General features: G+C 40.4%; 1 protein-coding gene across 1 annotated transcript; it reads right to left on the bottom strand.

The window, feature by feature from the left end:
- Nucleotides 1–1,275: 1,275 nt before the first annotated feature.
- SEPSECS (Sep (O-phosphoserine) tRNA:Sec (selenocysteine) tRNA synthase) lies at nt 1,276–23,761 on the bottom strand (the record flags this gene model as incomplete). The annotated part of the gene is made up of 11 exons (XM_079534564.1): nt 23,645–23,761; nt 22,747–22,901; nt 21,053–21,171; nt 20,808–20,966; nt 19,579–19,732; nt 15,101–15,203; nt 12,911–13,040; nt 12,673–12,764; nt 4,360–4,453; nt 3,581–3,671; nt 1,276–1,525 (listed from the first exon to the last, which is right to left on the bottom strand). Exons 1-11 carry the CDS (start codon nt 23,756–23,758, stop codon nt 1,276–1,278), a joined length of 1,461 nt encoding a protein of 486 aa, XP_079390690.1. The 5' UTR covers nt 23,759–23,761.
- Between the last annotated feature and the right edge of the window lie 2,310 nt (nt 23,762–26,071).

The raw sequence follows: 26,071 nt of genomic DNA, 5'->3' as shown, positions 1-26,071 counted from the left end.
GATAAGGCAATTTGCAGAGGGCTCTGAGGAAATGTGTCTCAGATCCCACAAAAACAAAGTAACGAGAATGTTTCCTGACATTAAAAACTCATTAACTGCGGTGTCCCAAGCATTACTGCATTACAAATAAAGCAAGATGTATTCAAACGCTAAGCTCACTTTGAACAGTAAATGACATAAAAATCTACATACAGTGTGTAAATTACATTCAAGAATAATTAACAAAAATTTTTACAACCTACAGCACTGTCATTCCAGTGATATGGAACCTTTGTTTCAGGAACAGACTCTGAATCTACTGTTCCATTAATGAATTCAAATCAGTTCCATTAATGAATTCAAACACAGACAACAGTGCCAATGGCAGGAGAAGGTGCAGAAACGGATGTCTGTAACTCTTAAAAACACTGGGCTAAAAATGCCAAGACATCCTCTGGTCTCACTGGATCTTGAAACTGCTGCAGTCATCCCACAAAGCATTCCACTTTTTGAGCGGACCTCTGACCTGACTGCTCTATTCATGAGCAACTATCAAAGAAGAGATGAAATGTACACAGAGGGCAACTCTCACTCCACTGCTTCACATTTTCATCACTGCACTCCCTCAAAATTCCTTCAGGTTGCTGAGCTATGCAAATGTTTCCAAGAGCTGAGTACTGACAGGATATTAGGTACTCTAAGTTCTTTGCCACTGAGGGCTGCTTTGTTCCAGGCAGCTCATGAGAGGTAAGAGTGCCTAAAAAGACCATTATTCCAACTCCACAATTTCTTCATCCAGTTTCAACATTGTATTTACTAAGGGTTATCCCAACACTTCTACATAAATCTTCGGAAATAAAAGAAAAATAGAAAGTAAGCTGAGTAAAAGCAAGACATTTTGAGAGCAGTAAAACATTTCTTGTTGGTTGTATAGCTAGACAAAAGAAATTCAATCACTGCTACAGAAGATCTAGTTAATCAAAATGTGCTTAAATATTCTGTGACCTGATGAACACCAGCCCCAACAGTCACCCACAGACTGACAGGTCAGCTGAAGGCTTTTATGAATGCAGAGCTTTACTTTGGCATATTAAATACATTTACATGGTGCAAAATGCTTACTTTCCCGTAAGAGAGAATAGGAGAAAATCACCTATTTCCTTTAAACCTAAATTTCACCCCAAAATTTTTTGGTGCTCTTTTCAGATCAGGACCAAATTCTCTGCACTTCAGATTCACAGTGCTAGTCCAGTACAAACCTGCATACTTCAAACAAAAGTGCATCTTCCTTTGTTACTATGTCTGTACTTTCTGGTCTTCAAGTTGGTCTGTGTTAGCTGTACATGTTTCATTCACACTTTCTTTCCCTTTCCTAGAAGCCTTCAAACACTTGTCCAGTCTTTTTAGGAAGATGTCTACATCTTGCTTTTTAATTCCAATAGCTGATGCAGCATTGAGGTAAGCACAGGAGTAGTCATTTGCATGTGACATAAAGCCTTTGAAAGTGTAGTTATTCACTGTTTGCACAGACCCACGAGGAACAACCCTGAAATAAACAGAATTGTGATTGAGTTACAAGACGCCTTAAATATTTTTATGTGATACACTACAATTAACATATTTACACAGATTTCTATGCAGTGTAATATCTGCTAAACAAATTCCTGTAGTTGGGCTTGGAATGGGTATTCTCCAAATTAGTGCTTAAGGATTGCAGTGACTGACAGTGGTTAGCAGATCCACAATTAGATAAAGTCTGTGGGCACAGGTGAATATTCATTCCCCTCCTCAGCCAAATTTTCATCTTTTCTGCTGGCTTTTATGAGCTCCTCAGCATGACATGAAAGACATCTGCAGCCAACTTTTCTGTTCCGTAACAAGACCTAACTATCAGACATGCTGTCTCTCCTCAGACAGCCTCTGCAGTCAGCATGCTGGGAGCAGGCTTAGGGCACACATCTGCTCAGCATTGTGTTCTGCAGCCCAAAGCTTCTGAGTTCAAGTGCTTCACAGGGCTCAGCCTTCCAAGTAGCTAGAACTACATGTGCACCACTGTCTACCATCCTTTCATGACATTACATATCTTCCCAAACCAGGTTCCTAATCCTTACCGCCTTCTGCCTCCTCTTTCAGTCTACTCCCTCAAATCAGGATCTTAATTTCCTCACACGTATACCTTGGTACTACAGCTCCCCTTTCCCTCATCCTATGACGGTAATCTTTATTCCCTTCTAAAAAGGATGCTGTTCAGCACTGCTTTTACCTCTTCCTCATAGGAAGAACCACTACCTATAACACCCTGTTTCTCAGGGCTTTTGGTACACATTCATTCCCGATAAACCACAACCTTAATCTACCTCTTTCCTTCGTTAAGGAACAACTCACCTTATGGCTACAGTTACAGCTTACACAAGCAATTAACACCAATCAACTGATAAGAATTTGTTATCCCTGCAGAGACAGCCCCTACAGTTCATGTAAGAAACTGTATTCAGACAAATACCACTCTGATTGCCACATCCTTTCCGTGCCCAAGTGCTCAAATGCCAGGTTATGGCAAAGCCCATGTATGAGCAATGCAGGGAGCTGCTATTGCCACCACTGCCATGTAATTCAAGGCTGATGTTTAAAATCTGTTGAAATGCCATGTCAAACAGTATATGTACTGCAAAAGAATTGCTTGCATATAAAAGGAAAAATCTGAAACCTTTGAATCAGACAAAGAGTTGGAGAGCCTTAACTTTTCAAATATGGAATCTCAGCCAGTGATGACTAAGACTGCAGGACATGTCAAGGCTGGGAAAGGTGAATTAAAAAGAGCATCTAACTACAGAACATACAGATTTACTGCCATTTCTCTGTGCAGAAAGTGGAATAATCCAAGCTAATGAAGCATACCTTCCGATGTGGAAACAATCAGCACTGATACAGAAAATCACATTCAGTCTACAGCAGAAGCTGGCATGGAAGCAGTAATATTCATATTAAGGAATTCTCCCAAAACAAATTTTAAATCATTTCTTCTAAAAGGTATAAGCCAAAATCATTACAAATGATTGGTTTATGTTTCCATGTACCAGTATCGCTAAGAATAAATTCAGCTCAGACTGGCTCAAGTTGTAGAATTTTTCTTTTAAATATAGCTAGTTCCAGAAAGTAGGATTTTCTTCCATATGACAGAAAGCTAAGCAGAGTATTAAAAGCTTATTCCCCTGACATCCAGCGCAACCATATTTGTGCTGCAATAAACAAAACAAAGATCTTTCCTAAGCAGCTTACAACGAAACTGTAAGATCAGACAACAGCTGGAAACCAAATGAAACCAAGGGGTTCTAGGAAATAATGACACTAAATTAAAGGCGGATAGATTATCTATTTAGTACACCAAAGCTAAAAGAGAAGGCCTTGCTGCTAACACGGGCAGGTAGACACATTATTAGTACATAATACTGAGGAAGAAAGGTATAATGCTTTTGGACTTGTAATTGCCAGACTGAAGTCTGTAATCATGAGACAACTGGTAGAAAGTAAATATTCTATTACATATTTTATGAAATCCTAATACAACTCCCCAGAATTTTCAAATTCACAGCATTCTCACCTCGCTCCTGAAACTTGTCTTGTAAAAAGCATAGATCCAAGCTGGGTAACAGCAGCATCATTATTTTCATCTAGATTCTTCAGTGACATGGCTGAAGTAACAGAAGGTCAGATTAAAACCACTATGAAGCTTCTTTAAAAAAAAAAAAAAAAAAAAAAAAAAAAAAAAAAAAAAAAAAAAAAAAAAAAAAGAAAAAAGAAAAAAAAGCACCACAGTGGATAAGGTGTCTTCCAACAATAAAAACCTGTCCAAGGATTTGTGCTCAGGTACAAAAGAAAAATAAGCATAAATATTACATTTTAGCATCTCCAGTTTTCCACAAACTGGCATGGATTACTTATTTGGTTGGGCTGCACGTAAGGCAGAGATCCTGCACAAGGGTGTAACATTACTTTGGTGTTCAGCAGAAGTTTTGGTTAGAACAAATATCCTGAGTAGTACAACAATATAAGATGATGTGTACAGCAATTATATCCTAATTTATTTTAAAACCTATTTATTTATAAAGTAACATGCTGACATCTTCTGCCTGCCTTGACTACAATAATTGATTATGCTGCACAGGAGCAATTTTGTAAAAGGGGCCTGAGTCACAACCCTACTGCTCTGCTTTTATAATAGGTTACCTTATTGGGTTCAATGGTTTCATCTTGGCTTTATAATAATTTAATGGAGTGCAGTGTGCAATGCCTAATGTATAGCAAATGTATACGTTAAGTGCATTATGAATGCACACCATATTAGAATTTCTTTTTAAAGATTTAAAACCCCACAGTTACCTAAGGATATGGGATTATGCGGTGTATCCAGCAGTCTCTCATTGTGGATATCTGCCAACTTCTTCAACTCACTTGAAAGATAGGAAAACATTTCCTGGAAGAAAAAAAAAAAAGGACAATATTTTTGTTATTAGCTATCAAATACAGAAAATACTACTACTGCACAAAACTTTTAAGTCTCTATTACAACCTTTATAAGTGCATCAAATAAGTTGGACAGATACTTCTCTGAAATCCATCTACAAAGGAACAGCTCCATTTCCTTAACCTTGTTCTTCCTCTCAGGATGGCAGAATGCTCTCTATCTGATCTAATATGCATACTTGGGAGGTCAGCCATTCTCTCTGCGAAACTGAAACCCAGAGGAGCAAAATCTTGAAGAGATTAGCACTCTACAGCAGGTCCTCCCCCATATTAGTATCCTGTTGAAGGAGTTGACCTTTACCCACTCCTGCAAGAGCCTCCTCTCACTCCAGTCCCATGAGCCACAGAATGAACCAACACAAATGACCAACTGCTTCCTGTATTATTTTCCATTAATACGTTTCAGACTAAAACAATTACTTTTTGTTAACACTTGTACAATCACAGCTACCGTTAGTTCATAGACCTCTCTTTCTGTACAAGAAAGGCAGTATGCTTTTTTTTTTTTAAAAGAGAAAGATATGAGTACATGTGATTGTATTTTCTACATACATTCTACTGCCAGTCCTCCTCCTATCACCCACCTCTCCTGTACAAGCCTCCTAAAACAACAGAGGTACCTGAATTTCTGATGCCACTTAGATTCCACTCTGATTCTCTGATTGAGAAAGTGTTGTGAAACTGGAGTTCATAAACATTCTGGCTAAGATGTGACTCTCACACATTAAAGCCTGCTTCTCTTCCTTCACCTCTGCTTCATTTCTGTGATAACCTATGATAGCTGCTCATAGTCCTCCTCAGTTCATTATCTTCCTCATCACATATCAGCTCAAAATGCAACACAGTAAGAATAAACACCATTCTCCTTATTGTGCTCTTTGGCTGCTTTTTTGTCCTTCTTAATGCTCAGTTTCTCATAAATACTAGCAAAAAGATGCAGATACTGGGTATTCTTTTAAAAAAATACTGAACACCATCTTTTTCCTCTTTCTGATTGTGCTGCTCATCTATTTCAATGTGACTGCCCGTTTCAGCATCCTCATCAATTTCTGGACCTGACAAGTGATTTTTCATTCCTTAAATAGAGTTGTCTCTCCTGTTTGCAGGCCAGTATCCTGCTCTGACAAATACAAATTATAGCTTGTGATCAAAATTATGCTCTTAAACAGAGCCTCCCACAGGTCTTATGAAACCAAATGAGTTTTGTAGCAGCTAAGTTAGAAGAATGTTACAGCTGTTTAAGCCACTGCAGTGAGCCCAGCCTCACTTCATGAGCAAACAAATGACCGCCGCTCCTGACCTGTGCTTCCTAGTACCATGGGATGAATTCTGCCAGAGAGAAAAAGTAGGATTCTGCTCTATGAAAAAATTAGGTTATGGATTCATTATCAACAAGAGCATACAGCTGCTGTAACACTTGGAACAACAACAACAACATGGGAGGCATCTGTGATTCTTTATCAGAACTCAAAATGTGTGAAGAATCATTTATATTTTGCAGCGGCATTCTGAAATGAGGTGATTTAGTGGTTTCAATCCATCAGTTTATTTACAGTTCACTTGCAGAAGTTGAAAAACATTTACTCAAATATTCAAACACATCTCTCTTCCCCCTAGTCCATCACCGAACACAAACACATTACTCATGTGTTATTTGCTTTCCACAATGAGCATCGTTAATATGTTTAGCCATTAGATCAGTACTTTTTGTAATCCAATTCATAAATTAATCTGGGCTCCCTCTGCTGGCTATTTACTTTACAGCTGAACTATACATCAACTCTGCCTACTGTGGAGGTATTATCTATGAAACTAGTTCTGAGAAAAACTTCTCTTGGAGCAGGAAGAAATTCCCAAGTAATTCATTTCTGTACATCATGTCTAAGGAACTCTCTCTTGCATCTCTTATAGTACATATTTATTACCTAAGGACTCCAAGCTGTTACAATCAGTGACCCACTGTACAAACATATTAAATAAAATTAATACCTAGGTTACTAGATCAGCCTTCACAAGTGCAGCAATTTGGCAGAACAGGAGAGAATAGAAAGATAGGGAAAAAAAAAATCCAAGTGCACATTTTATGTGTTTGACTGCACACATTCAAAAACTTATTTTTATGAGCTACTGCATTTTGCATTTTCCCACTGGAAGCCCTCGTGTTATTTTATAGATTGTTATAAAATAGATTAATGGCCTTTCAAAAAAAAAAAAAAAAAAAAAGAAATATGAAATACAAAACATTCTTGTGAGGTCAAATCTATAACCAACCCCTATTACAAAACATTTCTGTGACGTGGACAATTTATAAGCACGCTAAGCAATTATATACAAATAAGAGTTTACAGAACTGCATTTCTGTGACAGCCAATGAAGCTTTCTCATTTGGAGCTAACTGTTACGCTGCAGTTGCATTGAACAACCCAAGCACTACATGTCAATTATGTTTCACTGCTTAATTCTCCCTTTCCCCTTAAAAACTTACCAAACCACAAAACTTCACAGCCCTTTTGTGCTCCATACACACTGACAATTCTCATATGCTGTACCTGAGTCTGATTTGGTCTCATCTTAAGACACTTTGCTGCTGCTGCAGTAGTTGCTCACGACAGAACTGTCACAGCTCCTCTTCTGCTTTATGTATGAGACAGAGTAGCTGCATCTGATGTGCAACCTGATCAGACACTGGGCACACCATTTCATGCACACAAAAAAAGGCTGCAATGCTGAGCATGAAGCCCCGTTACCAGAAGGCTTGCTTCCTGAAATGCAGCCAAAAAACAGCAGAGAAAATGCATGTGTACATCTGGAGTACTTACAAATCCCACATAGCCTCATATATAGACACTCTTGAATTGCAATACCAAGAATTTTGTTCTGAATTCATAATACAGTGGAAACTTTTAAAAATGTACAAGGTTTGAAATCTTTGTAACAACAATAACGGACAACCATTAACAGCATGAAATTCAGCAAAGGAAAATGCTGGGTTCTGTACCTGGGAGTAACACTGGTCACAAATACAGACTGGGAAACGAGTGGACAGAGGATAGCTCTGCAAAAAGGGACCTCGGGGGTGCTGGGCAAACAGCATTTGAGGGTGCATTAAGCACAGCCAGAAATGTAAAACCAGTATTTTAACAAACTGTAAAATTTAAACAATTTCCTCCCACTAGTTGTGGTTTTAAATATTTTAGACTCAGATTCACACTTTTTAGGAATGTAAGAATGACTCCAGTTAATCACTCTCAAAAGGATACAGACAGCTGAATACAGATATAAAGAGCTCCATCACATCTCATTTCAGAAGATCAGAATTACTTTGACCATTATTTTGTTAAGAAAAGACTGCTGACAGATGTAATTGCTGAAAACAGAATGAAGCTACTACCTTTCCACTACTACCAGTATACTAACTAGTTAAGCTGAGTTAACAGGACAGTTACCTACACATTGGAAAACAGTTAACAAGTATTAAACCTGTCACAGAATGTAGGCTCCCCGCTTTCCATCAATTCTGATGTGATCATTAACTGAAGTCTGCTGCTTATGATACTATGCAGTGCAGTCACTGTAATTGCTACATAAGTCCTGGATAAAGAAACACATAATGCAAATAGAGTGTTTTAAGACCTAGCAATACAGAATATGGGACACAACATAAACGGTACTGAGAAAAATCAAAGGAGTCAATTCAAAAGCTTATCTTTTACATGAGTTCTTCAAAAGCAACAGTATTAACAAATTTGAGTATGGACCTGTTGCCACCATCCACGTTACAAGACCTAGAACCCCTTTCTGAAGTCAGAAAGCCACTTTTAAAAACGTGACACATGCATAAAAAAATAATACTGAGAACCTAGCACAAGTGAGATAAACTACTTCCAATCCTTTCCTTGTTATGCTATCGCACATAGTCACAGTTATCAGACAGTATGTGTGCGTTACTCTCTTGCTCTTCAGTCCTCAGACTCACCGCACCCTTTTTACCCTCTGTATAATCAATGAATATAAAGATGTTATAATTATGAAATAAACAAGAGAGTTTGGCAAATCAGATTATAATAACAAAAAGAGAATAGACAGAATGCTTATCCATGTCCTGGGCTCACTACAGAACTCCAGAGGAGGTATCTCCAAAAGAGATCCTTCCCCACTGGCAGTCAGCTCTTAAATGGGTCTAGGAGAGGTGCAGTCAGGCTCCACCCCTTCCAGCAGCACAGGTGAATTGCCTTCAGCTGTGCTCCCAGGGCTGACTTACTGCTCGTCTCAGGTGATCAATCAGAGGTTCAGGCCATGATCCAGCAGTTCCCATATGCCCTCTTATAGCAAAGCATACAACCTCATACTCCACGAATGCCATCCTCTCAGAAAACATCATTCCATGTACATGTTCCTCTCTCTCCTACAATCTCCTTCCTATATTAAACAGTATCCCCGTGCAGGAGAAAAATGGGACAGATGCAGCAGGGGACACGAAGAGAAACTGCCACTGTGCCAGTTCAAACAGTCAACTCAGAAGAAGGCTTTAATCTGCTCACAAGGAGCTGAATTAGCAATAGAATTCACCCAGTAGAAAGCTGTGTCCTCTGCATCCCCTACAGCCTCTGCACCCATTGGAACTGGCTCAGCTTCCCTGACAGAGCTGCCCAAACATCATGCAGCTACCCAGGCCTGAGGCAGCAGGGCATGTCCAAGCTTTCTGTCAGGGCCTGGGACGCCTGTGGAAGGTGCCCAAAGAGAAGAACTGCTCAGCACTGGCACAGAGCATTGGGAGGTGGGCAGGCTGAGGCGGCTCCTCCCACCTTGAGTTGAGGGACTGTGCCACAGAATCATAGAATGATGAAGTAGGTTGGAAAGGACCTTGGAGATCATCTAGTCCAACCCCTTGCCATAGATAGGGACACCATCCTGGCTGACTCTGAACTCATACAAGATTTGCTGCTCCAATCAGGTGCACAAAAGACTATGGGGCCCAGTGGGGTTCATCCCAGGGAACTGAAAAAAACTTGCAGATATTATCCCGATTATTTTTCAGTGACTTTGGGAATCTGAGGAAACTGGACGCTGGCAAATATTGTTCCAATTTTCAAGAAGGGCAAGAAAGACAACCCTGGTAATTACAGGCCTGTCAGTCTCACTTCGGTGCCTGGTAAAATTATGGAGAAGATCATAATGGGAGTTGCTGAAAAGCACGCGAATGACTGCAGCCATTGGTCACAGCCAACACAAGTTCAAAAGAGGAAGGTCCTGTTTAACAAACTTAATTTCCTTTCATGACAAGGTTATCCATCCAGTTGACCAAGAAAAGCCATCTCATGTGATCTTTTTGGATTTCAGCAGAAATTTCTATACTGTCTTTCACAGCATTCTTCTGGACAAAATGTACAGCATGCAGCTAGACAAGTACATGGCATGATGAGTGAACAACAGACTAATGGGTTGAACTCAAAGGTTTAGAGTAGATGGGGTTACTGAAGGCTGGAGGCCAATTACTAGTGGGGTACCTCAGAGCTCCATCTATGGGCCAGTTCAATGTTTTTTATAAATGATCTGTGTCCAAGACTCTAATGCACACTAAGTTTACAGACAGTACTAAATTAGGAGGAGCTGTTGATGTCCCCAAGGGCAGAAAGGTCTTCTGAGAGATCTTGACTGACTAGTGGGTTGGGCAATCACCACTAGTCAACAGCAAGTGCTCAGTTCTGCAGCTGGAATGGGGTAATTCTGGATACAGGTACTGTCAGGGAAATAAGAGGCAGCCGTGCACATCTGGAAGTTCTGGTTGACAGCAAATTGAGTATGAGTCAATAGTATATCATGGGGTGCATCAGTCCCAGCACTGACAACTGGGAAAGGGAAAGGATTGTCCCACTCTGCTCTGCACTGGTGCAGCTTCAACGTCAAGCACCGAGTGCATGTTAGCACACTGTAATATAACAAAGATGTACAAGTATCAAAGAGGGTCCAAAGGAGGGAAACAAAGATGGTGAAGGGTCTAGAGGGCCCTATCAAGAGCAGATGAGATAATGTAGTTTGTTCAGCCTAAAGGAAGCTGACAGGAGGCCTCGTGACATCCTACAGCTTCCTCATGATGAGAGCGGAGGGACAGTGCTAATCTACTCTCTGGTGACAGTGACAGGATCTGAGGGAACAATATACAGCTCTGTCAGGGGAGGGCCAAGTTGGATATCAGGAAAAGGTTACTCATTGGAGGGTGGTGGGCATGGAACAGACTCTTGGTAGCAGTGGTGACAGCAGCTGGAATTCAAGGAATGTTTGGACAATGCTCACAGACTAAGGGCTTGAATCTGAGGTGGTCCTGCACAGAGCCAGGAGTTGGACCTGATAATCCTTGTGGGTCCCTTCTAACTCAGGGTATTCTATGACTAGTTCTTTCCCTTGGTTGTGTGAGATTAACCTCTTCTCAGTGATATCCTGGTTTTTCTGGCCTGAACTCAAGTAACCTGAAATAACACTAGTGAATAAGTGTAAAAAGAGAAAGAAACACTGGAAGTTTTTTATAGCTGACTTTGTGTGAGTAGGTATAACTGAACCAATATAGAAAGGAGTACTCAGTGTCAACCTATAAATAGCTCCTGCTGAGAGCCTAATAGCTCTGCCTCTGCCTTCACAGAGCACAGGCAATAAACCATCATTATTACATTTTTACAATTCAGGAACAAACACATTTAAGCAAAAAAAAAGGTTTCTATTTCTACAGCAAATCCAATAAAAGAAAAATATTTATGCCATATATAAGGCTATGTTTATAGAGTATACTCACGTTGAAATAAAACAGACCTGAAATTGTAAAAATGTAATGCTTTATTCACTTTAGAATTCTACTTCCAAGAAAATGATATGATTTTAAATATTATACAGCTATTCATTAAGACAGTTTACTTACAAGTAACTTATTATTCATCACGTAACAATAATTATACTGCTCATTACATATCTGATGCAAGTGTAAGTCTAACATCAAAATCAGTTTTGCAAAAAACATGATAAAGTCACTTGAAGTTTTTCTGGAGATGAGAAGAAGAGGGGAAAAATATATAAATTTGCTTTAAATGAAGATATAAACCCACATATTGTGATAATACACTGGTTCAGAACAAAACATTAGAAACTACATTCCACTACTGGTAGAATAGTGACTGCTTTCAGCCTTTCACAAACCATGTTTTCACATAGCTTGCACAGATCACACCATAGCCTTTGAAAGTCAACCCTGCTGTGCTTCTCATATTGTAGCCACTCCTACGGGGTCTCAATTCCAGTACAGAATTTCCGCATGCCAGTACAAGGAACTAGAAACAAGTCATGGCACACAGCACTATCATCCTGCTCAGATATCAGAAGCAGCAGCAAGCTGCCAGCAGGAGACAAATGAAACATATTTCCTAAATAAATTAAGGTATGTAACAAATCACTCGTGATTTAAAACTATTAATTTACAGTACTTAATGCACAACATTTCCTTACCTAAAACATTCTATAAAAAGAATTCTCTGTGTTAAAGCTTACAGATAGCAAAAACAAGCCTTTTAGTACGTCCAGAACTGAAGATGACTCAAGATGTACAAGTTCCAATTTTAGAACACTTAATAAAAACTCGGTTATATCCAACACAGAATATGCATGGGAGAGGCAGAGAAGAAACCTAGCTCTGTATCTAGATGGATGCTTTAAATGACAATCTTTTAATCTTTTTGTGGCCCAGAACACAGAATCAGAAACTGTGATCTTCTTGAGCATTTAACACTGCTGTAGCACAATAGCATAATATGGCCAAACGAAGATGAGCAAAGACCCCTGGGATGAGCACTGTGATCATTACACAGCACAGCACTTCTCAGATTGTACTGGACAAAATTCTATTGCATCAGTCGTACTCTTGAACAATAAATATGAATACTGTATGAGATAGTTAAGCTGATGTAAAATCTCTCATTTAAAATACAAGAAGGAAATCAAACTCATGCACGAACATTATTTGCTCAAGCAGTAACTGTATCATATTGCCTTTCCAGATTAAGAGCTGTAAACTCCAAAGAAATTTAACGGTTTTCAAGACAGAAACAGGATTTACTACATGAAGCAGTTTTGCAACAACACTTTAAGAGCTGAATTCAAGAAAACACTGCTTCCCAAAAAGTTTACCTTTCTCTCTTTCAGTAACTGTTTGTAGCCACTGGCACCTAGAGACAGAAGTGTAATGAGGACATCTAAAGAAGGAGATGCAGAAGCTCTTCCTGAAAAAGCAAAGCAAAACAAAACAAAAAGTACACGTTAAGTTTCTGAAACAACAAAAACAAACAAAAATTATACGAAAGAAAGTTGATAATCAAATTTTCTACGCTTATTTTGTATGGATGAAATCAATTTGTGAGCTACTTACCTGGATACATTTTGCTGATCTCCTGAATGAAGGACTCATTGAAGCCGGCAATGATAGCACCACCTACTGGAACCATAAAATTTTTGTCCAGGCTCTGAACAAAAGCATCTATTCTGCCTACTCGAGCACCCTTTATCAAAAGGAAAAAATAATCCACAGCAAGTATTAGGAAAAAACATGGGAAGGCATAATAATTACCCATAATCCAGCAATAAAACGAATATAATTCCTAAAACTCTCTCAGATATTTTATTTGTGATGAAGAATTTTAAATCACAGCATTACCTTTGCTTAGCATTGCTTACAATTTTTTTGCTGTCTGCTAACACACCATCTTCAGCAACCTTCATTTGCTATGATTTAAAATACTGGTTTTAGTTCCTGCATGTCTTCAAAAGTCCAGCTCATTTGCAGCAACTATCAAAAAAATTCTCTTGGAATTGAATGGGAATTACACAGTTAACACTGTACAATTCAAAACGTGCCATAGATTCTGGCAGTAAAAGGCTACAGGTTAATGCCTCACCAGAAAACAAAACTACCTTTTTTGACATATGCATGTAATCTGCATCAAAACAAATGGACTGTGACAGCGTTCCTTCATATAATGCTGCTTGCAAAATTAAGATCCAGGTAACTTCCTCAAAGACTTTCCCTCTTCCTGGAAAACAGAATGCCCCTAACATTTAGGCAATTAGGAAAAAAAAACAACACGGTGATTCTGCAGTGCAACTTCAGTTTTAGGAATACAGTATCAATGAACTGTGCAATTAAGAAGCATGCATCATAACAGAAGCTGGAAAGTCTAATAATGATCATACATACTAAAGAATATTCAACTACATACATAAGTACTTTGTATTAAAATCAAGGAACAGAAGCAGAGCTAACATCTGTGACAAAAAGAGTGAAAAAGGCAGATAAAACTAAAAGTCATTTCTATGTTTTACTATGACAGTGCATGGGGGACAGGTATACATTTGATTTCATTAGTAACTACTTCCACATGGACTGTACATTTTCTATCAGAGGAAATAAATTCTTGTAAATAAATGACAGCTCAAATGTATACATTCCCAGAACCCAAAAAGAGAAAACAAACCATCTACCAAGAAGCTAGGGAAAAACACAGAAACAGAAACATGAACAGTTCTATTCGTGGCTTTGCAGCCTGAGAAAATCATCAGATATGACATAATATGCAGCAAAACTCAGCAATCCCACAGCCTCCTTCATGTTAGAAGTTCACTACAATTAAGCAAGTTAAATGCAGTGCCCATGTATCATCACAAATCAAACATATACAGTGTTCTATTTCACACGCCATTGCAACTTCTGTCACATTCCTTCAGTCTCTCAAGATAAATTTAGAAATGCTAACAAGATCCAGCTGCTCTTTGCTCATTTAATAACAGTGTCTTCTTAATCAGAAAAAAAAAATATCAGCATATACATAATAGTTCAGGATTCCCTGGATCCTGTTAAAATACATAGGCAACAGGGAGAACAGAGAAATATCAAAGAAACATTGCATGAATTTGCAATGAGCAAAAATGCAGGCATTGTATGCTTTGTGGCTGATCTTAGGTATTAAACAATTTGCTTTGCAAAAACAGCAAGAAGAAATTGAACCTGTTTTGAATGCAACATTGAATTCAACAGTTTTTTCAGGTGTTCTCTGTGCCAACAATACTGACAAGTGACAACGCTTACACAGTGCTGCTGTACCACCTTGTGCCTTCAGGATTGTGCCAATCAAACATGTGATTTGGAGAATTTAGAAATGGAAGAAAATTTGAAAATCAGTAACTCGTTCTGCTGAAGCCTTAATTCCCATTCAAGTACAACCAATTATTTCATGATAGTAGGTCATTATGTCAATAATTTTATGAAGTATTTTAAGAAAGATTAATAAGGGTATCTCTCCATTATAAAAGACAGCTGAACATAAAGGAAGCCTAAACAAACTTGATTACATAAAAAGCCAACAATAGAAACAACAAACATTTGAAGTATTATTTCCTTCTGCTCCGCATTCTCAGAAAGTAGTCCAATTATAGGATATGTGTGGGATTAATTTCCAAGCTGTGACACATGGTAAAACTTGCTAGCATTGTCTATGATTAGAGGTTTTCTCATGCTTGTTAAGAATATATATATATATATGTATTTGAAATGCACAGTTCCTACCTGCTGGATAAGATGCATACATTTTGAAGATTGAACTCCATATGCATTGTTGACAATATGGGGAATGTCATAATTAGCACAAATTTTAGCCAATTCCTCCAGCCTATGAGCATAAAATTGTAATTTAGAGAAATACTGATCACTGTAATCCATGTTATCAATCAGACCATTAAAAGACTGAAAGGTCTACAAGAAGGTCAGAAAGAGGAAATAAACTTTCTTGTTTACTGCCTCGTGGAGGCAGTAATCACCTTTAGCAACAAAGGCTAAGAAGGAAGTTCTATTAACTTTTACATGTATTACAAATGGTTGAACTAGGCTGAGATTTTTCATGCTTTGCTGAAAGTTTTGTCCAGAACCCAGTACCCAGATCTCAAATAATCCTTTCAGATATTTTCCTACTTTAGTGATAATTAACAGAGTTGCAGCTATTCATACATTGTCCTTTTCTTTCAGCATTCAACCTGAAAACAGTTTGATGGAAGTTTCAAGATGTGTTTGAGGAACTGAGAACTTCATAAAAGAGGAAGCCTTTACAGGTTTCTATCTTTTTTTCCCCTAAGAACCAGTGCTTCAGCCCTTTGGCTGAAATCTCACTTGCATAGTTCAGCTCAACTGAGCAACAGAAAAAAAAATCTTCAAAAGGGCTGGATACCCTTAAAATGATACCCTTGAAAATGACTGGATGTGGAGATCAAAACATTAAAACTTCGTTTAACTGTTTGCTCAGGAAAAAAAAGAAGAAGGAAAATTTTCATCTGCCTTTAGAAATTCCTGGAATTACAGAAAGGCCAATTTGGATTATTTCTCAGTGAAGCTAAGATTTAATTGAATGCAAAGGTCATTTCCATTGAGAGACTTCAGCTTTTTAAGCACACATGTTGTTAGTAACCTTTCCAAAGCACTCCAATCACGCTCTTATTTTTTTAATACCTTGATTTCTAACAAACTTGCGAATATCTTTTAAAAAAATCCATTTCAAAAATAAATACTTAATAATTTGAAGTGTATCAACTGGTTGATCAAAGGGTATCAAAGGGTATCAACTGTTGAAGTGATTATAAAGATTATTTTTAAAAAACACCAGAAAAATTCAAGTCTTCAATGCATTTTTCCCCTGTCTATTTTTGTGCAGCCTCTCACTGTAATTTACTGACATCCATATAAAATGTGACAAGAGGTGACATTCTTTTGTATTCTATTTCTATTATATTGCCTTGTGTTCTTTTGTAATGCAAAACTCAGCTACAAACCTCAGACTGAATTTTCCAAACCTCAATCCCTAGGAAAACAACATCATCACAGTACTATTCCTAAAGAAATTACAGGTATGTAAAGCACAAGTTTGGCTAGGTAACACTCGTAGTGCAATGCATGCATTCATCTTCAACAGTCAAGATATTCAGCAGGAACTGCATGTCCTGTAATTTTTCTCATTTACCAACATTCTGAACCCTGAGTTAACAGGAAACATTACACCAGGCAACGTTTTTGCCCTTTGATTTGCTGGTCTTGCTCACTCAGACTCATTCCTCACCTTCCAACAAGACTCAAATAAAATAATTTCCACTCTTATATGTTGTTTTTTTTTTTTCCAAGTGCAGGTAGAGAAATTCCCAATCTAGAAACAGAGGGTTCTCTACTACTCTGTATGGCTGATCATCTTTGTCACCTGCTGAGTCCCAGCAAAGCAATATGCTAGCTGCTACAGATCCAGAAAACAGAAAAAGCACTTTTTCTACAAATATTTCTTTGAATAATTGATCCATGCTACAATAAAGGACAGGAGTGCTACAGTTTGAAAAGAATATGTAATTCTGGATGGGAAGCAAACAATAAAGCACACCGGCTTGTATGCTTCCAAAGCTTAAATTAAACCATTAAGAGCACCTAGTCATATCAGAAAAATAAAATCACAGACTCATAGAATCATAGAATCACAAGGTTGGAAATGACCTCTAAGATCATCTAGTCCAACCGTCTCCTCATCACCATTGCCACCACAAGCACTAAACCACATCAAGCAGCACGTCAGCCAGACGCCTCTTGAACATTGCCAGGGACGGCGACTCCACCACCTCCCTGGGCAGCCATTCCAGTGCCTGACCACTCTCTGAGAGAAAAAGTTCTTCCTTATTTCTAATCTAAACCTCCTCTTATACAACTTGTGGCCATTGCCCCGTGTCCTGCTCGTTGCCTGGGAGAAGAGGCCAAATCCCTCTTCACCACAGCCTCCCTTCAGGAGCTTGTAGAGTGCACTGAGGTCTCCCCTGAGCCTCCTCTTCTCCAGACTAAACAATCCCAGCTCCCTCAGCCGCTCCTCATAAGGTTTGTGCTCCAGACCCCTCACCAGTTTTGTTGCCCTTCTCTGAACACGCTCCAGGACCTCAACATCTTTCCTGTAGTGAGGAGCCCAAAACTGAACACAGTACTTGAGGTGCGGCCTCACCAGTGCTGAGTACAGGGGGATGATCACCTCCCTGCTCCTGCTGGCCACACTATTTCTAATGCAGGCCAGGACGCCGTTGGCCCTCTTGGCCATGTGGGCACACTGTCGGCTCATGTTCAGCCGAGCATCAACCAACACCTCCAGGTCCTTCTCTTCTTCACAGTCATTCAGCCACTCATCCCCAAGCCTATAATGCTGCATGGGGTTGTTGTGGCCAAAGTGCAGAACCCGACACTTGGCCTTGTTGAACCTCATCCCATTCTCCTCAGCCCAGTGGTTCAGCCTGTCTAAATCCCTCTGAAGGGCCGCCCTACTCTCAGGGCATAAAGCATCAAAGCAAGTTGGTTACTACTCAAGCTCCCAAAAGTCACAAATAGCATAAATGGCGAAATATTTCTCAACGTCCTTTCTTTCTCTTCTGTCTGTGAAAGTTCATAACAAACAACAACTTTGGTCTTTCTTCTAATACCAATGAAAGTGACAAAGTGGAGAATTCTATTAAGTCCATTAATTAACCAAAAAGTCACCTCTTGCCTTCAGTTCTCTTTTGAATACAGTGCCTCTAGAGACAGCCTGTAGCAACAGGTAGAAGACAGAAGACTGAAGTCTTTCTAATAAGGGGATTTATACAGTAGTACATTTTATCAATAAAGTCTCATAACGCTTCGAAGGAGCTATAGGTCTTATCCTGATCATTCAACAATCCTAACTCACTTAAAATTTTAAAACATCACCATCACAACTAAACAAAGCCTTAACAATGTAAATTGTTTAAAAGCAGACACATAAAAATGGTATCCGCCAGAAATGCTTTATTCTCCTTCCTGTAGGAAGATGGATGTTATGGCCTTCAGTAGTTGACAGTATCCTTTAAATAGAAAGTGCATTCAAATTCTCTTATATCTGTGGTATATCATAACACAGTGCCACTACCTAATATTTCATCTCTTAGTTGCAGAGAACAAAACAATTGCATGTCAAAAAAAGGAGGCAGATAAGGAAAAGATTCATTTACCAAAGCTATAAAATAGACCATTCAATTTTGATAGCTTTGATTTAAGGTAGCCAATAAATTTGGAACTCAACTTCAAACAACATTCCGACAGAACTATTTGCTTTTAACTTCCCTCTAGCAACTAGGCTAAATCTATGATAAATACTGTTTTCCAAATATTTTAGAACTAATTTACGTGCAGAAATAATGTCTCAAATATTCTGTTTCTCATCTCCTAATTGCAGTGCTCATCTCTGCTTCAGAAAGTGCTTGAACTGACACATTTGCAGGAACTACAGAAGTTATGTATATGGACACACCATAGGAAGAAAGAATGCGAGGTAGTTTAGGTTTCTTTTAATGGTGATTTAACAGCTGGAAATTGTAAGTTGTAGGCAATCAGGCTATAAATGTAAATGTTCAAACCCAGATACATGACAGTAGAGCAAATCTTATGTTATACTCTCATAGCACTGCCCTACATGCTTTCAAGGGTTTCCCCACATCAGTACATCTTTAGTAATGCTACAGACATCACCATAATGCAGGAAAAAGCAACTCAAGCAATGATTTTAAATGTTGGCGATAGGTTATTTTTCTTAGCAGTTGTATTAGCCTAGGAAAATTCATCATTAGCTAGAAGAAAAGAGTAGAAAAGGGAGGATGAATATTAACATCTGGCATTAGCTCTGGAACTATACCTTCTGGACCACATTTCTATGAGATTCTACTCTTACTACTTCCACAAAATCCCATAAGAAACCTCTGTCAAAGTGGCATTAATTTCAGCCAAAGTGACCATTATTAACCTTCATTCATAAGGGAGAAAGAAGACCTTCTCTATCATTCTCATTTTCCTAATACATTTTTTGGAAACATTTGGAGCACTGTTTCACAACATGCCATCATCCTTAAACACAGGGACTGAAGCATCTTCACTAGATGCACTTCGCTTATTGGCAGTAACTGAGCATTCAAAACATGTAGGTTTTTTCACTGACAACAAATAACGTACTTCTTATGAAGTCTACTTACCTATCAGGTACCCTTGGAGCAAAGCAAGATGTTGTAGAATGCACACAAAGAATATTTTCAGCACCAAGAGTTTTGATTTTAGCCTCCACTGCTTCAATATCTGTCCGTAGCTCATCGCCTTCTAATACATTCTCTATCACCACAGGCTCAAAACCTAACAAAAACAAGATCCAAATGTACATCAACGAATCTCCAACTAATTGCGGGCTTTTCATTTCTACCATAAACCCCCAAAATGTACATTTTTTCTTTTAACAGATAATTTCAGACTTAGTTTAATAATACAGACACGTTAGCACAGAATTGTCTCTGTTTAGATGTTTTTATCCAAGTAATCTTTTATATCAAAAACCAGAATCATAGTATGGCTTGGTTTGGAAGGGAACTCAAAGATCACCTAGTTCCAACAGTCCCACTGCAGGCAGGGTTGTCAGCCACTAAATCAGAGGGCAGTAGATCAGCTTGCCCAGGGCCCCATCCAACCTGGCCTTGAAATGAAATGTTTCCTAGGAACTAGGACGAGAACCTATGCCACCACTTGCACAGGTATGACCCTTTTTCAGTTCCTGCACATATCCCCTACTTGCCATTTCCTTGATTCCATAGGTCTGTCTGCAGGAGGGGACAGCTTTGGAGCAGTGATGGACTTCTATCCTTAGTTTACTTACAGTCTGGTAGACAGGGAATTTCTTTTGAGAAGGAAATAAGGTTTGAACAAAGAAAGGCACCAAACTTATTTCCTGACTAAGCACTGACACACCAAGATTAAAAACAAATGGGGCAGCTAACACTTGCCACGTTCCAAAGTAAAACACCATGGCAGTCAGCTTGTCACCTTCTGATCCCAATTTCAAAGACACTTTTTATTTTTTGAATAAATTTTAGAAGGGATTTGAACCACAAACCAAAGATTGGCATCATTCTCAGGAAAGCAAATTAGGCATCTATCTAAAAAATGAACTCTAATTTACTTAGTATTGTGCTTTTTGCTAAGAAACCACAATACTATATACATCTCCCTACTTCAGCATACTCCCACATTCTATAAGGCAATAGGAAAATACGCCTGATTTCATATTAGAAATCAGATGTGTAGAAATAAAGCACTTACAACTACTATACATTAGACCTTTTCTGGATATGATTCCAAGTATATAAATTCACTCTAAAAGATAAAGTTTTGTATCTGTTAGAAAAGCACACCATGCAACCAGTCATCCCCCTGTTACCTGCAGTTATCATCGACTTAAAGCAAGATTTCTGGTCTATACGTGGCCAAATAATGTATTTTGCCTTTGGTCTCTTGTGCCGCAATGTTAAAAAACACAGAGTTAGACTCATGCCAGTTGCCATAGGAACCACAAAGCAGTTGGTCACCGTCCGGACACCTGCACATGAAAAAATAAGTCAGAAATTAACATGAAGAACACATGACATTTTGCCAAAAAAGAGAGCTTTTCAGATGTACACCTACCAGCCTGCTTTATAATATCCAGAACAACTGAATTAGTAAGCTTGTTCAAAAGGCTAGACCCTGCAGCTTTAGGCTGGACTGCAGAAATATCTCCTGATCTTCCAATTCCATGGATCAACCTGAACAAAAAAGGTTGAAAACACACATCAAGATTTGTCATGCTGCAAAGCAATAATTCTTGCTACTGGAAAGCATTTAATTTGATAAACAACTGTGGAAGATTTTGTATCCAATGCACTCTAATGAACTCCATTGCAACCATCTACGTATATTAGGATGAAATTTTTTTGTTTTGTTTTGAGCAATAGACAAACAATATTCCATAAAGCAAATAAAAAACTTCAAGAAAAAGATCCAATACAGCAACAGCGTGAGCACCTGCCAGGCTTACTTTTAAGCGCACCCCAGCAATGTCTCAATGCCTACTGAATTAGCATTACAAACGCAGGTATGTCCAGACACAGAAACCCAAAGAACAAAAGTCAGCTGCCTACAGCAGAGCATAGTGTAGAATACTGCTTCAGAACCACCTCCTGCTACCTTTCCCACTCCCAAAGCTACTAGGCAAAACATTTCAGCAATCAGTGCATGGATGAAAGCCTCTAAACCTTTCCTTGTTCTTGCTGACTCTCAGGTGAAGGTGAGATGTCAGGTGACAGAGCTACCTGAGATCAACAGCAGCTAAATGACAGCCCAGGCTCACTCTGGCCAGAAGCTGGGCATGCCCTCTCCAGCAACACCAGCAATTACTTGGGCACTCTCCCCAGCACAACTCTGCCTTCCACACCTCACAAATCTGAGACCAGAGAGCAGAACAGAAAACAGGAAGTCCAAACTGATGTGTTAGTGGTTTTCTTCATTAATTTTTCATGGTACTTGGGGCTTCTGAAAGACATTAAGCCTAAGTAGTTCAGTTTTCATATGGTAAAGCTCACTAAAATTCTCGTCTCCAATAAGCTTTCGTGCTACTATTTCAAGGAGAAATACACCAAGAAATTTCACTCAGTTTCATTCACAATGGATGAAACTGCAAAGCCACTCAGCACAGAACACTGTGCAAAAGAGAAAAAAAAAAGCTTATCTTCATACTGACATTAATGCAGAGCCTCTAGTTATAGCTTCCAAAGTACCTGCTATAGCCCTTCCAAAGCAAGGGCTTTGAGCCATTAATAGTTCCTTTTGTCTTCATAATTCAGCTCACCTCATATAAAATAAATTTTATATAGACTGAGTTTTTACATGCCTATCAACTTTTCACATTATAAACATAGCAATGAATATAAAAAAAACAAATAGCTGTTCACTGGGGATGTTCAGTACTTTACATCTACAATTCAGTAGTTTTGATTGATGCACTAATTAAAAAAAAAACTGTACAGTATTAAAAAAGCAAGTAATGCATGGATTATCTTAAAACACAAAGACTTCTCCTTGCTTGCAGTCAATTTGGCATCTTAGGCTTGTACTAGTTTTACAGGACATACAGCCACCAAATATTTTTGTTACATTTAAGACTGCCCAATGAGTTATTAATGAAAACTTAATACAGAAAATTAGATCGCTTCAATATTGCATCATTCTTTTTTTCTTCAAATGCTACCCAGGTCTCAGATAACTAATTCACAATTAGCATAAGCACTTCAAAATCATCAGTAATAAAACCGAATAATTCAAATAACCAATAAAACTCGTACCTATAGTGCCTTCGGGCAACAAGTCCTGACGCCACTCTGCCTTCCCTCTCTCCCACACCACAGTTGCCCAGAAAGTTATTGCTGTCCATTATGGCAAGTTCATGAAGGAAGAGTTCAATGGTGCTTTCATCCCATCCATCTTCAGGGCACTTTCCCTTCATATTCGGAATACAGAAAGATAATTCATAAACTTGGAAATTAAGAACAAGCAACTTGTTCAACTGATGCAGCTCTTAGATGCTGAAACCAGAAGTTAAATAATGACTTTGCCATACATTCAATGCAATTACGCTGGCGTACCATGATATTGAGTACTTCTCACTCTCAAGAGCTCTGTAAGGCATACACCAAGCCACTGCAGCACATAGGTGTTGTTCACAACATGTAACGCTGTGGATTATGTGATGTATTCTCAACACAGAAGTGTAATACTACAGAAACTCGGCGGGTAAAACCGGGTGCAGAGAACTGGGATATTACAGAATCCAAAACATTATGAATAGCAACAGTTGCAACACATCTTCACACCTGCGTGTTTTCCTTTGCAGTTATTACCCGGTATGTCAGGAAGCTGCAGACAGATTTGTCAGCAACTGCAACAGATGCACTCCTTCCTGCGCTCTGCTCTAAAAACCACGCTCGCCTCTGCCTACCGCAAAGCGGATCCCCAGCGGAAAGCCGCCCAAAGCGCGCACAGCACCGCTATTGCAACTCAGCGGGCCAGAGGTCGCTTAACTCGTGACGACAAAAGGAACCCAACCGCAGCGGGGTACGAAGGGCCGCAGCGAGAAGAGCGGTGGGCGGCGGAAATCCCCGCAGGGCGGCGGGCCGCCTCGGGCCGCGGGGACGGAGGAGTCGCCGCCCCGCTCTGCGAGCCGCCCCCCGCGGGGCCCGTTACCTGCTCCAGCAGCGCCCGCAGGAGCAGCTCGTGCCCGCGGCGGCCCTGCGCCCCCTGGCGCACGTAGGCGGCGGTCACCAGCCTCTCGCTGGAAGCGAAGTTCTCCGCGTTCATGGCCGAGGGGCGGCGAGGGCGCCGCGGGCCGCTCTCCGCAGCGCGGGGCCGTGCGGGCGGTTCCGCCGTCCGCTTCCCGCCGCGGCCGTGCGGGGCAGGTGCTGCGCGTGCGCCGCGCGGAGTCCCGCCTGCACGCCCTCGTGGAGGCTGCGCGCGGCCTCTGCCCGCCGCCGCTCAGCCCGGGCTGGGGGAGGGGGGCGGCAGGGCTGCGGTGGGCGGCCGCGTGGCGGTGGTACCGAGCCTGCCTGTAGCTGTACTACAGGGACGGCGAGCTGAGCGTGAGCAGGCGCGTGCAGCACGCCGTGCCTCTGTTCCGCTGCTCTGTCCTAACCGGCCCACGCCTGGTCGGATTTGGTTCTGAGATCTTGTCCGATCTTTCTCTGGCGCGGTTTCAAGGCTGAATAACGCGCGAACTGCCACGGTGGCCGACTCGTTCCGTAGGTATCGCTGGCCTGATGGGATCTGAGGGGTGATTTGGCGGAGCAGTCCTGCACACCGGCTAGATCTGTTGGCAGACGGACTGCAGTTAACCCAGTTTTTCACCGTTTTGAACATAAAGGAGCTTTGCAAATCGCTGCGTCCAGGCGTTCTGTCGCTGCCGCTGGGAAAGGCAGAACCGCTCAGCTCGTTACTTCGGCGCATCACGAGAGGGCGCTCAGGGAGAGCTGAAAGCGCGCCCTGCTGCGCGGGTTCGATTCTCTGCTGCGCGTCCCGTGTTTGGGGGGAGTGCGAGCGTGGATGCGAGCGGAGAGGGCACAGTGCGGGCGAGTATGAGAGACTAAGGTGGAAAATGGATCAAGAGGTTGAAAGGTTGAGGGAACTGGGCTTGTTTACTTGGAGAAAGCTCCGGGAAGACCTCACTATGGCCTTCCAAATACTTGAAGAGAGTATAAACAGGAGGGGGAATGGCTGTTTACAAGGGTGGAAGTGATAGGACAAGGGGGAATGGTTTTAAACTGAGGCAGAGGAGGTTTAGGGTGGGTATCAGGAGGAAGTTTTTCACACAGAGGGTGGTGATGCACTGGAACAGGTTGCCCAAGGTTGTGGATGCCCCATCCCTGGAGGCTTTCAAGGCCAGGCAGGATGTGGCTCTGGGCAGCCTGGTCTGGTGATTGGCGACGCTGCACATAGCAGGGGGTTGGAACTGGATGATCATTGTGGTCCTCTTCACCCCAGGCCATTCTGTGAGGGTTCAATAAGTGAGTCTGTAATCAGACTTACTTGCATACTTTAGTAACTTCAGACCAGGTAGCTAATGGTATTAGCTACTTGGAATTAAAATTAATCATTTGTAGTAACTGTTCTGCGATGTACATTTTGTTTAATTACAGGCTGAATTGCTTAAAGACTGAAGCAGTGTGAAGGCTTCTCGTTATCAAACCAGCAGCAAGCTACAGAGTTCTTACTGCAGAACACCAAAAGTAAGAACTGATGGTGATCACACACACCACAGCTCATGTGAATCGGTTCCCTGTGACAGAACAAATAACTCATGGGTTTCTTGTTTTACTTTTTCAGGAGAATTAATGTTCAAATCCTTGAAAAGCCCAGGGACAAACCGCATAGCAGTGTTTTCAGATCACTCTCAACTAGTGCAGCTAAAGGGAAAGGCACTCAGTGATCTGCTGGGCAAAACGTGAGCCTTCTCCCCTTGAATTCTGACCCGTGTGCTTGCTTCAGACAGCAGCTAATCGGTGTCATTGTCTGCACTGAAAATTACATCCTCTGTTATAGCTCTTCTGTACCTGTTGGCTAGGCATAAAAGCCTAGCCAACATTGGGATCACAATTGTTTGTTCACTTTTTATTAAAAGAAATGGAAACAGAAAAGCACTGTGAGTGGATTTTATCAGATGTGGCAGATATCAATAGTTACACAAGTAAATGGCATTGTATTCCAAAGTCCACTGCTGAGAGGTAACCTGAGACAAAGCAAACATACTGCTGCAAGGTTTTATTTTGTTAGAAACCAAGCAAAGTCATTTTCTTTCCATGATGCAGGCGACGTACACAACAAATTGTTGTGGTGCAAATAATTATGAGAATCATAAAGACATGCAATTACTGTGTGAGCTGAGAACTGACCCTCTCCCAGCACAATCCAGAACTTCAGTTCTGTGCACGTGCTCCATGTCTTTCTCCTGTTTTTCACCAACGCCTCTGAGCTCTGTGCCAGCAAAACCTGTCCCCAGAGAGAGAAATGTGGGAGGATGCATCCTAGTCACGGTGTGATGCGCTGTGTTGGGGTTTGGTTGTTTCCCTTATTTCTGTTAACACAAGGATGGCTGTTAGAACATGGAAGCAGTTGGAGTAG

This window comes from Tetrao urogallus, assembly GCF_951394365.1.
Source record: "Tetrao urogallus genome assembly, chromosome: 4".
NCBI classification, from domain to species: Eukaryota; Metazoa; Chordata; class Aves; order Galliformes; family Phasianidae; genus Tetrao; species Tetrao urogallus.
This window is presented reverse-complemented; position numbering and strand designations above follow the sequence as displayed.